Source organism: Xenopus tropicalis, chromosome 5 (genome assembly GCF_000004195.4).
Source record: "Xenopus tropicalis strain Nigerian chromosome 5, UCB_Xtro_10.0, whole genome shotgun sequence".
NCBI classification, from domain to species: Eukaryota; Metazoa; Chordata; class Amphibia; order Anura; family Pipidae; genus Xenopus; species Xenopus tropicalis.
The window spans coordinates 46,679,955-46,697,694 of NC_030681.2; the positions used below are offsets into that span (position 1 = coordinate 46,679,955).

Below are 17,740 nucleotides of genomic sequence, written 5' to 3' on the forward strand. Positions count from 1 at the left end.
CTACTTTGAGGCCACTGGGAGCAACATTAAAAGTGTTGGTGAGCAACAAGCAACTGGTTGGGGATCACTGCCTTAATGCCTTTCATTGAAGCCTTTTATTGGAAGGGCACAGCCTCCAGGAGTACAGTTAGCCTAAATTATATATATATCTCAAAAGACACGGTCACCACACTCATCCATAATGCGAATCCCGGTGCTCTGCATACTCTGCTGTTCTTCATACACTTTTTTGCAAATAATCCTTGTGCCGCATCTTTTTCAAATCTATATATATTAGGTTTGTCCCTGAGGAAGAGCACAGTTGGTGCTCGAAACGTTGGATTTTTTTCATTAATAAAATTTTTTTTTGTCTTCTAACTAAGTCCCTGTGTGTGCGGCTCACTGTCTTGCTTTATACATGATTTTTGCAAGCACCCGGGGCAGTTGATTATTATTAGGGTGTGCTCTGTCTTTTACTGTATAATGTTGGTGTGTGAAGGTGTATACATGTGTAAGCATATTAATATGTTTGTACATTTATGTCTGTGAAAACTTATGTAATCTATATATACAGAGAGAGAACTCTGTAATTTTTTAACCCAGAAAGAAGGTTTTAAAATGACAAATCAAACTGACTTTTTTTCATGAAATTCACAGATGCTGATGAGTGTATGTTGTTTGGAAAAGAAATATGCAAAAATGGCTACTGCCTGAACACAGAGTCCAGTTATGAGTGCTACTGTAAGCAAGGCACATATTATGATCCTGTTAAGCTGCAGTGTATCGGTAAGTGACATGAAATGCCTATACTTGTTTTCCATCTTCTTATTCACACTTCATTGTGTCTGAGCAAACTTTTACTTAAAAATGATAATGTATATATAGAGATCAGTTGATAATCATTTAACACTTTTTTGACTGTCTCCATTTATTTCTTATGAAAATGATGGTTTCCCTAAAGTGCATGGCTTAACTTTATTCCTGGTAAGAGCCATGCACAGATCTCTCCTGGATTACTCTGCACCGCTAGATTCCTTACGTTTTGTTTTTTTTTTGCATAAAGTCAGCTTGTTTAAACAGAAAACCTATAGATTAATCAAAGTACCACAATAATATGAAAAAAATCCAATTAAAAGAATCCCTGTAGATGAAACTTTTCCCCCCATAACTGTATCATTATTCATCTTATATTATGCAGTGCCTCCAAGCACAGCTGGATACAATACAAAAATAGAAATACACATTCCATTGTGGTCCCAACACGCATGCTTCTCACTACTATCTGTTTCCTTTCAACCTGTAGATAATAATGAATGTGAAGACCCAAGCAGTTGTATTGATGGTCAGTGCATAAACAACGAGGGATCTTACAGCTGCTTCTGCACACACCCCATGATTCTCGATGAATCAGGAAAAAGGTGTATCCAGCCAAAACCAGTGGATACAAGTGGTATGTTACTTGTTATTTTTAGTACTGTCTAAGTACCTTGGACTACTTTACAATGTGAAAGAATGAAATGTCAAATATCATTACTTCAGTGCTAGTATACTATTACCATAGAGAGTCAAATATTTACACAAGCCACAGCATAAACCAAATGTCTATAGTGTATGTGAAGTAAATGACACATTATTCTATAACACTTTTCACTGTGCTGCTTTCAGATGAAAACTATGTGCTATAATACAAATGAAGTGTGAATAGTAGCTAGGTGAATAAACTATGTTGCAAGGTTTCTGGTACTGCCATCCAATATCATTCATTCCTTGAAGGACAAAGCAAATCATTGTCTGCACTAAGTTGTCCTTAGGTGGGGGGGGGGGGTCTGGGCTGGAGCAATTGGCCAGGACACCGCCAGAGAGTTGTATAATTTCTACAGTGATCTCTGCACAGAGCAGCAGACAACAGAGAGCAGTTGTTGGTATTGTGTGTAAACTTTTATTAACACAAAAAACTCCTCTTGATTATGTAGATATTACAGCAGTACCTGAAGCAATGAGCATAATGGTCTCTAAGAAGAAACTTCAGGGGTCATTTATGTTGTTTCCATACAGTGTATGCATGGACATGCCCCTTAATACTCATGCAAAGAGCACTGATGCTCGGGGTCTGGTTGCACATTACTACGGAAAAAAACCTTAGCCCTGTCAGAGCCTTATTGTCTGCTGCTACCCCCTAACTTGTTCATTTCATTATGCCCAAATTAGGAAAATTGTTAGGGTAGAGAGACACCTACATGCCTAGTTGGCTGAATAGCCTTTGAGGAAAGATAATAAGCATAATACATTGATGGAAGTACCACCAGCACCCTAGGGTCAATTTCATCAGGCACCAATTAATATCGCTGTATGTTTTTGGAGTGTAGAAGAAAACTACCTGGACCAAACGCACACAAACACAGGGTTAGAATAACAACTTCTTTCAGCTTGTGCCATAACTACTGTGCCACTTTGCATTAGAAATGCTTTTGTGTAATTGTTATATTTTGTTATTCAGAACCGACTGAAGAAACAGATGTTTACCAAGACTTCTGCTGGCAAGAGCTCAGTGAGGAATTTGTGTGTAGCCAGCCTTTGGTTGGAAGACGTACTACTTATACAGAATGTTGCTGCTTATTCGGAGAAGCATGGGGAATGCAATGTGCTCTTTGCCCTACCAAAGACTCAGGTAAGAATAAATCCTGGAACATTTTATCCTTGACTTTGCATAAGATAATCTCAAAGTAATCAATTGGCGCTAGAAAGTTGTTCAGCTATTTTTGAGCTCTAATAACTACTCTTTCTAGCTCAACCTGTCTACCTTACACTACAGTGCAGTATAACATGCTCACCTACCACTATCTACATATCCCATTCATGTGGTCAATATTCTCCAACTTCACTATGGGCTTAACTCTCTTAGGGCCTAACTAAAGGTGGTCATACATGTTAAGATTTTTGTCTCCCTAACGGGCAATTTCAGTACGAACCGACAAATCTGTCAAATTATCATAGGTTATCTTATTCACATAAGTTATATTATCGTAAGGTTAGTGGGAACATCTGACTTCATTTGCCATTTCATTGGGCAGGTTTAATTGATCAGGCAGGTTTGAAAATTTTCATCGTTAGCAATGAAATTTGTCCATTGTCCAAATGTTTGCAGGACCAAGCAGGTAGTTTTCCTAGCTTCAACTAGATGATATCGCTTGAAATAGTCATTTTCGTTGATGGGCAAATCATACTTTGAAATGATTCTTTTAGAATAATCTTGCTCCTACGATAATGAAAATATCTTTTTAAAATCTTTTAACGCGCATGGCCAGCTTTAACTGGAGCCTTGATCCCAGGCTCCCCAGCTGCATCCACTCCATCCCGAAGAGGAAGAAGAGGAGCAACCTGCTCCCACTTGGTATATCAAACTGCATAGAAAGTGGCCACCACCCTCCCTGGCCAATAGAGAACGCATCTTGCCCTACTATCCAGGGGAGTTAACCCTATGGGTCCCTATAATAGCTTTACAATATAATGTAAGAACATGATTCCTATGAATAAATGCAAAGGATGAGCATAGACTGCTTTTTATTTTAAACGAAATAATGGCAAGTTCATGCAAAACTATTTTTTCTTTTATGGCAGGCCATAGTAAGGTCATTATAGATGCTGTAACCCAAAGAAAGTAATGGTATCCATAATGAGTTCCCATATAAAGAAACTATGTGCCCCCTTTAGAAAAATCAAGCCTGCTCTTTTTATTGTTAATATCCTAACTATAATTTATTCATTATAAACATATTATATTCTAGTGTCTGCCTCACTGTGTACATAGAATAAATTTGCTACGTCCCTCAGCCTGCTGAGTTAGCTCTTCATACTTTATAGTTCTGAGAAACCATAGGTATTTATAGTGGTTACATATAGTATAGAGCTTGTGTTATTATTAACACTCCTCTATAGCAGTTTGTCTACGTGCATTGGCTCAAATATGGTCTTTACACCATAAAACCATAAGATCATAAGAGCACACCCTGGAGTTTAGCCAACAGTGGATAGCCACTGGTAATATTTGCTTTTTCCATAATACCTAATCATGCTTTCTGGTAGATAAATGCATATGATATTGAGACAAAGGCACAATGTACTCTCAGCAGAAGATAATGTGTCTCTCTAGAAAGTGTTGATAGAACTGTAAATGTGTTTTTTTAGACCCAAGCACACAGTAGTCATTTAGAGAAAAGCCTGGGGTTTTGTTGAAATAGTTATACACCCCTACACATCCATTTCCCTGGAGCCTGCTGATGTAGCTGCCAGACATCAGGAAGGATGTGTGAAGGTCTGACCAAAGTTATAACCATCTGAGAAACAGTCTATAAATTATTCTTTTTAAAGACCATGACTGAAAATGAAGCCTCTTGTAAATTCAAAATGAATTCCTCTTGGAAAAAAAGCAGCATTTGGTCTCACTCACCATACACGGTACTTAATCTGGTGATATAGCAGTACCGTCTATTGATAAACATGGATTCGATTATTTTAAGTTATGGAGAGAGTCTGATGTTGATGTTCTAGACATACTGCAGTTCAGAAGACTGGCAATCTCTCAGCAAAAAGCAGAATATCAGCAGTATATACTAGAAATTACATTATATGATTTCAAAAATCAGTGGTGTAACTACAGATAACTGCCCCCCCCCCCCCCCACAAATATCAGGAACCTGGTGCGCAACCTCAAGGGTGTGCATGACGCATGCCCCCTGCTTTCCCACCCAGTCCTGGTTGGCTACCTGACCTTTGCTTGCGTACTTGCAGCACGTGGCAGACTTTAGTGGACACTTGAGGGGGATTAAAATACAGCAGAATCCATGATCCAGGCCCCCCAGTGGTCTGCTGTACTGTGGAAACGCTATTGCTGATAATGGAGAAATAACAGGGTTTGTTTTACATTTTACATTAAGGAAGAACACCTAAAATAAATCAGCTTTTTTTAAATTGCAAAGAACCCATGTAACACACATGAAGAAATTGTGCTTAAGAGGAATATTATAGATATGCTCTTGCTCTATTGACAGTTATATTCAGGGAAGACATGTGTGAACAAAGAAGTGAGACAAACAGCCATCTATATGAGACCATTTCTTCCACTCATTGCTGTCTTAGAATTACATTTATTACGTTTATTAAAGGTTTATTTGGTTGAAATTTGTTCTGAAAAACAATGGATGTTCTATTTTATTATTCTATTAAAACTGAGTCTATAGGGGATGCCTTTGTGGATAATGGCTTTACAAATAAGGGATCCCTGTACAACCAATATAGGCACCAAACCTTTGGGTCTTGAGCTTTACTAAGCAATTCAGTGTTGAATTTCAACAGTCAGAAATGTACCTGTTCTTTTAAGTTGCTTACAGCACATATAGCTTCAAGATCTCAGTGGCAGCATCGTTATCCAATGTTCAAGAAAGTTTTCCACTTTTCAGATAGTTTATTTCATGTTTAGTCTCTGAAAAACTGGTAATGCTGTGTGCTTTCCCTAGATGGTGTTTCTGCGTAAAAAGAAAATAAATCAGTTTAAGGACATAAATAAAATTACTGTTTGTCAGAAGTGCCGTAGTCATATTTTTAATGATTCAACTCCTGTTTACACGCTCACACGCCTGAGGCTATGCTGTATTTCAGATCTGATAGCCTAGTGATATAAAAAGTGCTTTCTGGAACGTCAGGATATGAAATATTTTCAGGATAGTTATCTTGCTCAGATTTTCAACACATATTTCTTCTCTGAAAAGAATTTATGAAGAGGCTGTTCAGGCAGTGGTCTTTATGTTACTGTACTTTATGTGATTTTAGGGAGCATTTTATTCAAATTTATAGAGATCGGAAAATGGAAAACAGAAAATGTAAATTACCTTTCATAGGGCAAGTAAAAATGAAAGATGAAAGTGATACTGAAATGTTCTAGTGTTAGAATGTGTCAGCTTGACTTTAAACTTAAACATTTAGCGCGCTGTTCTTATGTTGAGAAGATGTAAACCCCCAGCAGTCCCTTTTTTCAGTATGCCTTCCTCCCTGGCTGTTGCTCTGAGCATGCATTCATTACATGGGATTTGGAGCTAAAGGCACAGTCTATGTTGTGTCCTCCAACCCATGATTTCTTTCATTTGCCCCCCAGGACCAGAATCATGGCTGCAGCCAGGGAAAATAAGGATGGGTACATTATAGGCAATTGCAGGAATGAAATTGTTTATAGCAATAATTTATAGCCCCTTCCAATTGAAGCCAAATGTAACTTTTTGGTTCCACTGGCTTCATCTTCCAAATTTAAAGACAAAGAACTGAAATGTATGCATTTGTGCAGCATGCTGGGGAGGTAGACTGCACGTGTGCTTTGCCACTGAGGGAGTGAGGAACCCACAAACTACTTTAAAAAGGAAAGCAAAGTTGGAAACCAAAAACAACTTTAGGGGTATATTCCACTACATTATGTCCAACCTGTAGATTTTTGGCTGTTGTTACACCACAACTACCAGTATGCTGCAAGTTGAAGAAGGGCTGTAGATAAATCCATCATAAACATTTAAGTTGGGAATGTTCCAATGGAGCCTGTTTAACAAAGCATTTGGTACACATGGCAGCATTCTTCTTCCCACTGGCACTGCTGCATATACCAAATGCCAGGAGATTGTATCCTGCTATTCAAGATAAAATAAAGTTTTAAAATTATATTGATATGATATCAGATGATTGCTTTATAGTCCTTATTTGGTCTTCCTTTAATTACATCATGGACATGTTAATGTAGAATTTGTTGGTTTAAATATTTATGTCAATTTGTGGTATTTGCACTGTTATTTTCTGTAATTAATATTTAAACCTGATGATGTTATTTTGATGTATATTCATTGATATTGTTTCCTATGGTTAAAAAATCACAGATAATTGAGCTGATAAGGATACAACCCAACCAATAAGTGAGAAATATATACAGAAAATGTTATGATACAGATAAAAGTTCATTGCTGGGGGTTCTTCAGTGGCATATTGGAAATTATGAAATCCTTCTTTGTAAACTGATTAAAGTACAAGAACCTTGATTGTGGTCTTCTTTTTATTTAGAGGACTATGCAGAACTTTGTAACCTTCAGTACAGAAGGCCATATGGACATGATGCACTTATAGACCCTTACACATCTCACGATTCCGGTCCATACGAGATTCCAGAACGTAAGTAGAATCACATCTTAATTAGACATAAAAGGTTATGGTTAAGTCATTCTAAAAGTCATTTAAAAGTTAAAGACACTGACAAAGAGAAGAGCCTGCTTACTGCTGCACAGAGAGGATTCCAGTAGGACTGTCATCAAAACTTTTTTTCTCTACACAGCTCACAGAGTTGTGTTAACTAAAATTTGAAGATGGATTTTCATTTGTTTTCTCATGTAAACGAACATATATTTTCTGCCCAGATGTCGGCATCCATCACTCTCTATATCAGTCTCACAATATCAACTACACACCTCACCAGTTCATCCTTTTAGCAGTGAAGATCCCCAAACATGCTCCAAGTAGCTCCCCATCTTCTTTTCTGCTGATTCCCTGCACGTGCTCTGTGCACGTCAGTTATCTGAGCTTAGGGGCCGATGCACCATATACTGTGTATATAAAATATTAATGACATATGGCTGATTAGTAATTCATTCAGATAATTACTACATGGTAGCTCTGAAACTAATGCTATTAGCATCAGAATTTTTCCATTCAGCATACTCACTTTTATTTAAATACATTTGTACAATAAATGTAGTTGTCTCTGCTATAGCTATGCATTTGTAAAACTTTTGCCCTTCTTTTTAGCTGGTCATGGCCCTGTGAGCAACAGACCATGCCTCCTGGGTAACTAGGGCTATAGGAAGTGATACAGACATATTTACTCAAGACAAACTGCACTGGTAACATCTTTATAGAAGTAAAATGAAGCAAGGCTTGGAAATATGATTATGTAATTTAAATTTAAAATAGAAAAGAAAATTATAAAATGAAAGTATACTTGCCCTGTTATTTTCTTATTCCCTTAGTCCACTTATAGTTTATTTCCTACCCCCACCCCATACATTTATCCCCTCTGGTCTTTAATTACCAGTCACCTAAATTCTTTCTAACGCTCTCTGTTTTATTTGTCCTCCCTTTCTATGTGACCGTGCTCTAATATACTAATCCACTTGCAAATGGAAAACAATTCATATGGAGATACTGGGTGTGCCATTAACATTATGAATACCATCCTATGACCGTTTCTGGGTGTTTTGTTGCTGCAGTTTCCCATTTGGCAGAGACACCAAGAGATATGTGTTGTGCCTTTACAACAAGTAACATGCCTTGTAATAAAATATTTATAAATATTAAATCACATATAAATATTTAAAATTGGTACGTACATCTAGTTAGGAAATCACTGTTTGTGCATCAAATCCTTTAGAAAAAAAAGCTCATAAAATACCTTATATATAAGAAGTCTTATTACTGGTAGCTCACAAATAAGAAACAGTGAAATAAACAGCTTTATACAATATTGGTCATTGTGCTATTTTCTTTTACACTCACAATTATTCTCAAAATCTATGTGTATTTATCACGTTAGGACCAGAGTAGCAATATCTCAAGAAATTAATCTTCCAAGTGGTGAAATGTGATAAATAGGTTTCGTTTTTTGTGACGCAAATACTGAGGCAGTTTCACGCACTGCTTCCTGCGTTTCTTTTGTGCTTCAAACACTTAACCCACTGTTCATTTTCTCTCCTCTTCCCAAACACACTAACACCTCCATGCCGTATTTACATGGTAAAGCTGACTCACACTGAATCTTTTATATGGGTATGGGTGTGCAAGAACAGCAAGCAGGAAGGGGGGTTCCTTGTGTGTGGGTAGACACAAGTAATTTTGTGTTTTATGAAACAGAACTAATTGGGTTATGTAGGCTTGCCCAGGTGCAGTAATCCAAAGCCACCCAATCAGGAGGCAGCATTTTATTAATTGTTTGTGTAAAAGCAAACATTATATTGGTTGCACCTGAGTAAACTTAGTGCCTTTAAGTACATAAATGGGTGTATTGTTTGGGTAATTTTTTTAGAATTGTCCAGTAAAACACACTCACATAAGTTTTTCTGCACAGAAAGCCTAAGTCTTCCTGTGTCTTCCTAAAGCTGGCCATACACATACACATACGTCTGTGCCCCTTGTTCCATGGATTGTAAGAAATTTTGTCCTGTTAAACCCAACAAATGGTAATTGGGGTCATATACCAACGAGCCAAACTCAGGAGCTAGAGCACTAAGCAGTGTAAAATTGTCTGGGTCTTAGCTTCACTCTGCACCTCTCTCAAAAGGGCAGGGGTAAGAACAGACCTCCTTCCCAGACTGTACACGGTGGTGCTTCCACACTTGCACGTGAACATGAATGATCATTTTAACTGATGATAGTTAGAAAGGTCCTTAATTTAATGATATTAAGCTCATTTTACACATTCATTTTATGTTTCTTGTTTTATGATAAGCTTTTACGTGGTTATGAAACAGATGTTGCAAAGTTTGCTACTATTATATATATAACCTATACAGTATATATTATATAGTAGCCCATAGCAAAAACCAGCTGGTAGCGTTTGCTGGCTGGCTGTTTGAAACATCATACATCTGACAGATTGGTCTTGGTAACTAAAGCTTCTTAGTCTTTGCACCTGTTATTACATTACCCTACTACTGTCCACTACTAGTCAGTCATTTGTATTAAAGGAAAACTATACCCCCAAACAATATAGGTCTCTATAATAATATATTGCAGTGCTGTCCAACTTCTGCAGTGCCAAGGGCCGGAATTTCTCTCGCATACATGGTGGAGGGCCGCTAATGGAAGCCAGTTTTGGCCACTCCCCCTTTAAACCACACCCACTTCAAACCACACCCATTTTATCACAATGGTGGTAGTGCAGCAAAAACCCAAATGCTTCACCCTCACTCACACCATCATTCATATGTGAAAGAATCATATTATGTCATATTAAGACGTACCCTTAAATCCATATGCCTCCCCCTCCCCTGTGGATAGCACAGCAACCCCCAGCACATAATTACACACCTTAGGGACCATTTCATCGCTATTTCCAACTGCTAACAAAAAACTCCCAAAACAAACCCCTGCCAGGTTCACCTCCCACAGGCAGCATAGGGTAGGCAGAGTATAGCACACACAGGCAGCACTCTGCCTGCCCTATGCTGCCTGTGTGTGCCATACTCTGCCTGCCCTATGATTCCTGTGTGTGCCATACTCTGCCCTATGCTGCCTGTGTGTGCCATACTCAGCCCTACCTTGCCTGTGTGTGCCATGCTCTGCCTGCCCTACCCTGCCTGTGTGTGCCATACCCTCCCTGCCCTATGGTGCCTGTGTGTGCCATCCTCTGCCTGCCCTACCCTGCCTGTGTATGCCATATCCTCCCTGACCTATGCTGCCTGTGTGTGCCATACCCTCCCTAACCTATGCTGCCTGTGTGTGCCATACCCTCCCTGCCCTATGCTGCCTATGTGCCATACTCTGCCTACCCTATGCTGCCTAAACACAGGCAGCATAGACCAGGCAGTACATACAATGTCTGAGGTGTGAACAGGAGAACAATATGGGTGATTACAGCCTGAGGTGTGAACACTACAGGGGGTAAACAATGCAGAGATTAGAAGGTGTGAACAGTACAGGGGATTACAGCCTGAATTACAGCCTGAATCTGAGGTGAGAACCATGCATGGGGCCAGTTAAGATCAGTACTGATACCATTTAAAGCTTACACAAAGGTAAGCCATCAAAGCAGCCAGAGAGGTGGGGGGCCACACAGAGGGGGGTCTGTGTAATTTTAAATAGAATATTGTCATTTTAAATACAAAGGGCCACCCCCCTGGCTGATATGATTCACAACGCAAACAAACAAACCAAGGGCACACATACATGTTAGGACACATCCGCCAGTTAAGGCTGATGCCACACCAGGTGCATGGCGTATTTTTTTGGCAAGCTGAAAAACGCTTGTCTAAAATATGTACCATACGCACCATATGCCCCCTACCTGTGCCTGCACCTGAATGAATGAGATACGCTTGGGTGCAGGCACATGTAGCCGATATCCACATAAAAACAAGAGAGAATGCAAAGTCTCACGTTTTTATGTGTATTTCAGCTACATGTGCCTGCACCCAAGCGTATCTCATTCATTCGGGTGCAGGCACAGGTAGGAGCGTATGGCACATATTTTCCACTTGCTGAAAATATATGCCATCAGCCTAATGGACAAAGTTCTTTTACTTTAACATTTCTTCCTGTTACAGTCAGAGCTGCATTATTTCCTGTCAGCTGATCTCTGAGGGAGCACACAGACTATCACAGTTGTGGCTCAAGGGAAAAGATTTAAAAGTGCAATATTTACTGATATATATTCCAGTTTAGTTAGATTATTTAACAGGTCACTTAATATGATATAAACTCTTGGTTAAAAATTCATTCTGATGGTATAGTTTCCCTTAACCTCATATGTAACAAAAGGTGAAGCTTATATTTGCTCATAGCAACCAATAAGAAGGTTGCTTTTAAACAGAGGACCCATAAATGCTACCTGCTGATTGGCCTTTTATCAAATGTCCACTATTTTTAATTTTAGATAAGAGAAAGGCAGAATTAAGATGATACTCCATAAGGACTCATTTTGGAACAATGTTGCAGTGTGCAAAAATGGGCATTTTTTTAGCATTTTGCATGCTGCATTGGGCTGTATGCAAATAGCTGCATGCCTCTGTGCTCTGTTTCTTTCGTCAGCACAAGAGCCAAGAGAGACAGACAGGAAGAGGCACATTTGTGTCCCCTCACCTGCCCACAACTTGCGTGTCATTTGGATGCACAAATAAGTTAGAGTGAGGAAGGAGGTGAGGCCCGAATTAGGCGTCAGTGAGAACACTTCTGAGCACTGGATTTTAACCCACAGTTTTTGGGGAAAACAAATGTTATTGATAAGTGCGCTCTAAGGCATTTAGAGATATTAGGCTGAAAGAGACTGCAGAAGGGCCAGGGGTAAAATATGTAATTATGGCAGGCTCAGGATCACCATTAGGGTTATGAATTTGGTAAAAAATAAATTAGAACAGGATGTTTGAGAAGCAGACACAACAGTAACTCCCCCCTTTTCTGTTGCTGATGTTCTATTAAAGCTGTAGTAGGCTGCAAGTAGTGGTTCTGATTTCCCTAACACATTGCCCCCAGTAGTAGTAGACAATTGCTTTAAAGAAAAACACAAGTTACATCACAATTCAACAACATTTCACTTGAGAAGATTAAAAGTGGCCATACACAGGCCAATAAATGCTGCTGGTCTGGCCCTCCTGGATGGGCTGCATTTATTGTTGTTGTGATTGCGTGTACCTTGGGCCAAATGATCACAATGATGGTAAAGGCAGGCTGTCCAGAAGGGCCAAATCTGCATCTTTTAAAGGCCACCTTCTCAAGTGATACATGGCCACCCTAAAATCTTCTCAAGTGACACTTTGTTGAATTAGGCCATTCAGCCCAGCATATCAGGGAAAGATCCGCTCACTTGATGACCTCAACAAACAAGTGAATCTTAAAATGTACAGCCAGCTTTATTCCAGCAAAGCAGATAGCCAGGTTGGTGTAAGCAATGGGATCACAAATTACAAATAACTATCAACGAATTGAAAACAACAGGAATTTTGAATCCAGGAATGCTTATCTCCGCAACACGACTCCAGCATATTTAAAGGTTTGGTCCGCTTGGGAACTCCGATCACTCACACAAGGAGAGCAAGGACACATAACCACAACAACAAAGACAACAACTGCCACCACCCCAACTCAACCTTAACCAGTAGAACTAAGAACTAAGAATTGAGAACTGCATGTATAACTCTTGAGATACCTATAATGCTCCTTTATTCTTTCCCTTTTTTCTTCTTTTATTATTACTTTCTCTTATGTTTATATAAATATGTTTATTTGCAAAAGAAAAGAAAAAACAATACAAAAAATATAAGTTACAAAAAAAACCAAATTACAAAAAACATAAATGTAAAATCTATGGTGCTGATACTTGTGTGAGCACCGTAGATTTTACCATCTGTTTCTGGACAGGGTTAATAAGAAAAACAGTATAACAGATACAAGAAGACTGGTATTTCTTCCCAGAAATGGTAACAACCCAGATGCTAGTGTTAAAGTGCCTGTGTTTTTATCCATACTCTCAAATGCTCAGTTCTGACTCTCTACACTGTGAAGTTCTACTGGCATCTAGAGGCACTTTTGATAATATACAACCTATGCAACAGAATTCATATTGCAGTATCTAGAGAAGCCAATCATCTAAAAAAAAAGAGAAACTTTAATATAAGGTAAATCAAATAGATTAACACGCATTGGTTACATTCAAAAATAATTTTATCTGCCAGCATCAAGCAGTATAAAAATATTAACAAAGCTCATATACAGTATTTTGCCATATGTTCAAGATTATTATTCAACATTTCGCATCATATAGTGTCACTATAGCACCAACATATTCCCCAGCATGTATACATTATTCATATCAGTCCCATATTAGCCTTGAAAAATGGGAGGAAACCAGAGTACATGGAGGCAACCCTCGCAAGCACACAGAGAACCTGCAAACTCCTTGCATATAGCACCTTGGCTGGAGTCAAACCCAGGGCCCCAGCATATATACCTTCTAATTCCATGAGTTCTGCTGGCAACATTTTGTTTCTTATACAACTGTGAAACTTACTTTTATGTTGAATAGAAGAAAGAAAATTAAATGGACACTCGTGAATTTTATGGTGTACTTTTTATTTCTAAATTACACTGTTTAAATAGCAAATAATTCACTCTACCATTTAAAATACATTAGAAATGTATTTTTTTAGCTGTAATATTGGTGTGTAGGCAGCCATCTGTCTGAGCTTTCAGAAGAAGCCACCGCTACACATTAGAACTGCTTTCAGTTAACCCATTGTTTCTCCTTCTCCCATGTAACTGGAGGAGTCCCAAGCCAGACTTGGATTTCTTACTATTGAGTGCTATTCTGATATTTACTGGGAGCTGCTATCATCCTATTGTTCTGCTGATTGACTGCTGGGAGGGGGGTTATATCACTCCAACTTGCAGCACAGCAGTTAAGAGTGACTGAAGTTTTTCACAGCACCCTGCTGTGGTACTCTGGGAAATAAAGAATATGTCTACTCATGTTAAATTTAAAAATTAAATATAAAAATATCTGTGTTTTTGAAAAATGGATTTCATTGCAGGATTCTGCTGGAGAAGCTCTATTAACTGATGTGTTTGGAAAAAACAATGTTTTCCCATGAGAGTATTGCTTTAAATATATTTTCAACTTTAATTGAAACGTAAAACAACGTGTGTCACCTTGTTCTCAGGTTATAGCTATGAAGAGCTACAGGCTGAAGAGTGTGGCATCTTAAATGGATGTGAAAATGGAAGATGTGTCAGAGTACAAGAAGGCTATACATGTGACTGCTTTGATGGATACCATTTGGATATGGCAAAAATGACTTGTGTTGGTAAGAATCGTCATTGAACTACTACTGCTTTACACATACCAACTCTAACTCCCTAAGGCCTGTTCTTATCTGTACTATACACTCGAGAGTCTTAATCACACACTTAATCACGCTCCTTTTTTTTGGGAAGGGCACATGGTTGTAGGGCCTGCTGCATTGGTCTAATGCACCGTTTTTGTCATGCCACAAGCGAGCAAGGTGAGAGGGGTGATGAGTTTGATTGAGAGTATATTTCTAGATCTGAAAATGTTTTTTGTAGGGAGGCCTCATTATTTGCCACTGATGGTGTCAGTAGTACAACTATTCTGCTCTGTACTCCTGCAAAAAGATCTGGGGTTGTTGCAGAGTAGCAAACCCACCCGCCTCCTTCCCCCTGGTCCCTCCACCTGCTTGCGTGTAAATCCCCACCCGTTCTCCTACCTGAGAGCCAGCAGGGAGCGGATATTTATATGCTTTTTTTTCCATCTACTTTTTTCTTGCTCTTTTTGCAAGCTTCTGATATGTGCTTTGTGCTTCTTTCTTTTATTTGTATTTTTTCGAGTCTTCCATTGATGCTTGGCATAAGTTATCATGACTTTTTCCCATAACTGATAATGATATTAGTAGCAAGGTAATGCTCCAGTGTTCAAAACTTTGGGCAATAATCTTGCCTAAATCTCCTGTTACAAAACAATCATAAAATCTCAGTGATCAGGACTGGATATGAAAGCATTTGAATTTAAAAATGATCAAGAGGGAAGAGAGGAGGCATGGGCCAATTGGGAAGGGCCATCACAAAATAAGTCCATCCCGGTTGAGGTGATGCTGGTAAGGCATCCCATAGCACCAGGTTTTGTGTGTAAATGCATGATGTGTGGCTATATAGATTAGATCTACAACGCTGCAACAGGATGCCAGGTTTCTATAAATCACTAAGGTAAATGAAGCATATATTGATCTTAGGGAGTTACAACATGGAGTATTTCTGAGAATATTACTGAGCTAAAGATCTCAGCATATATCATAGCAGACATTCTCCTTGTTATGTCTTGAAAGAAAGAGTGAGTGCTGTTCAACCTTTATACATGTGTTGTTATAATATTTTACAGATGTCAATGAATGTAATGAGCTAAACAGCAAGATGTCTCTTTGCAAGAACGCCAAGTGTATTAACACAGAAGGCTCCTACAAGTGTGTATGTCTACCGGGCTACAAACCATCTGCAAAGCCCAACTATTGCACAGCACTGAACTCGGACAAAGATGACAGTGAACTGGAGTAAAAAAAAAAAAAAAGAATCAGCTACCTTTTTTCAGCCCATATACTCTGCACTGTATAAAGGAATGGGGACTGTGTATGTTACTTGAGATGAAGATGGAACAGAAATTAAACTTGATGGTTTTTATGAAATTGCATTGAGCGAACCAGGATTTAGAGACTGTGATGGTTGGCCTACTCCTCACCAGTTTCCGAATTATTACAGACCAAACGGACATGTTTTCTCTATGGGAAAAAACCCCAGAACCCAAGTGTATTGTCTGATTTTGCATAAATTTGTTGGAGAAATGACAGAGTGTTTTTTGTTATTTTAAACCGAATGTTACTATTTTCTACTATTGCTTTATTTACTTGGCATTTTAATAATGGCTGGAGCATCCTGTAACACTTGTTGACAATGCATCACGTTGGATCCTATTATATGACAGACCTGTCAAGAGGACAATATTTTTTTTTTTGCCAATGTTTTCTAGGGCCATTTTCTAAGAACTTCTCACACGGTTATACTATACTTTTGGAAATATAGGTCAGTGACTTTTTATAAATCTGTGTCTGTCCTGTGGAGCAGGCAACCTTTTGTTTTTGATTCCTATCTTGGCTGAAAAAATGCAGCAAATGTTTTTTAACCTTTCTTTTGTCTTGTACTGCACTTAAATCCTTTCAGACTTTACTTGCCAAGTTTCAGAGCTGCTGGAGAGAAATGTTAACCCCTTCTTGTACGTGTAATTAGACATATAAACCCCCCTGCCCATGTTTTTATGTGTAAATTGATTATGAAAAAGATCTTGTTTTTGTTTCTTAACATATTAAAGCTGTATATTATAAACCTCAATAATTAAAATGATATATAAATATACATTTAGTTTGTATAGGGAGCAACAAGTACACACAAAAACACACATTTCCACAGCGTTGTCCTTAGTAGGTAGAGCTTTGGCATTGGTTAAAAAATATGTATGTACAGTATGTATTTGATGCATATTAAACACGACTAGTGTATTTAGAGAACATCAGGGGGTAAATTGGACATTTGATATCAGAAAGTAATTAAAGGCTAATTTTATTTGACCTTATTTGATTTGTTTTATGGATAAATTATGATCAGAATATATCATTATTTTTCTATTTAATTTTTAGCTTTCATGAAAGTGTTACTGTATCAGCATTGCAGTACCCAGTGCTTAACTCCTTCAGCGTAGGTCACAAAACAACTGAAGTTATCTTCCTATTGGGATACTGCAAGATGCATAAGCAGCAACGATTATAATGGGTAGGTAGGCTAAACCAAACTGGGCTAAACTAGTCTGTAAATGGAACTCACAGCAGATGCTTAAATACTAAACCATCTTGCATGCAAAAACTTGAAATTCAGTTTAGTGTGAATTAATTGGATCATTTGTAAATATGTGCAGTATTTGGAAACACCTCCTAGGGCCCACAAGGTCACAACAGGTGTAATATTTGCTAACAGTTAAATAATTCTATGGTGTAACTAAGAACACCCCCCCCCCCCAAAACAACTTATTTGACCCATCAACCAGAAACCAGTTTTATAGTGAGGCTATATTTGTTCTGTTTTTTTTCCTGTTTGAGCCCCTCTTTCATTATTTATTTTTCTCTAACATCCCTAACATCCAAGCTGCTGCATGCTTGATAATGTTACCCACAAGGGATCACACAGCACATGAAGCATTAACTGAGCAGATACAGAATAAAAGTTAAAATACATTTTTAAAAAAAGAAATGAAGATTGAACACTAACCCCTAATTGCCTGAAAATACTGTCTGTGTCCACATGTAAAGTGACAGTGTTTCCACTTCTGTAGAAGTGTATTATTTTTTAAGCAATAATTACTTTCTAAATCTTAATTTTACATAAAAAAATACCTTCTTTCACAGGCAATGATCAC

General features: G+C 38.3%; 1 protein-coding gene across 4 annotated transcripts in view; it reads left to right on the plus strand.

Annotated features, from left to right (window-relative positions):
- ltbp1 (latent transforming growth factor beta binding protein 1) overlaps nt 1-16,903 on the plus strand; it is a 205,647-nt gene extending 188,744 nt beyond the window's left edge. For 3 of the 4 annotated variants that reach the window (XM_012963794.3, XM_031901994.1, XM_004914666.4), the window contains 6 exons: nt 637-765; nt 1,283-1,429; nt 2,477-2,647; nt 7,072-7,179; nt 14,430-14,573; nt 15,662-15,847. In XM_012963794.3, coding sequence (XP_012819248.1) covers nt 637-765; nt 1,283-1,429; nt 2,477-2,647; nt 7,072-7,179; nt 14,430-14,573; nt 15,662-15,834 — 872 coding nt within the window. In that variant the 3' untranslated portion in view covers nt 15,835-15,847. Of the gene's footprint in view, nt 1-636; nt 766-1,282; nt 1,430-2,476; nt 2,648-7,071; nt 7,180-14,429; nt 14,574-15,661 lie in introns of all 4 variants that reach the window. The other variant, XM_012963793.3, reaches the window with a different exon arrangement.
- The last annotated feature ends 837 nt before the right edge of the window (nt 16,904-17,740 follow it).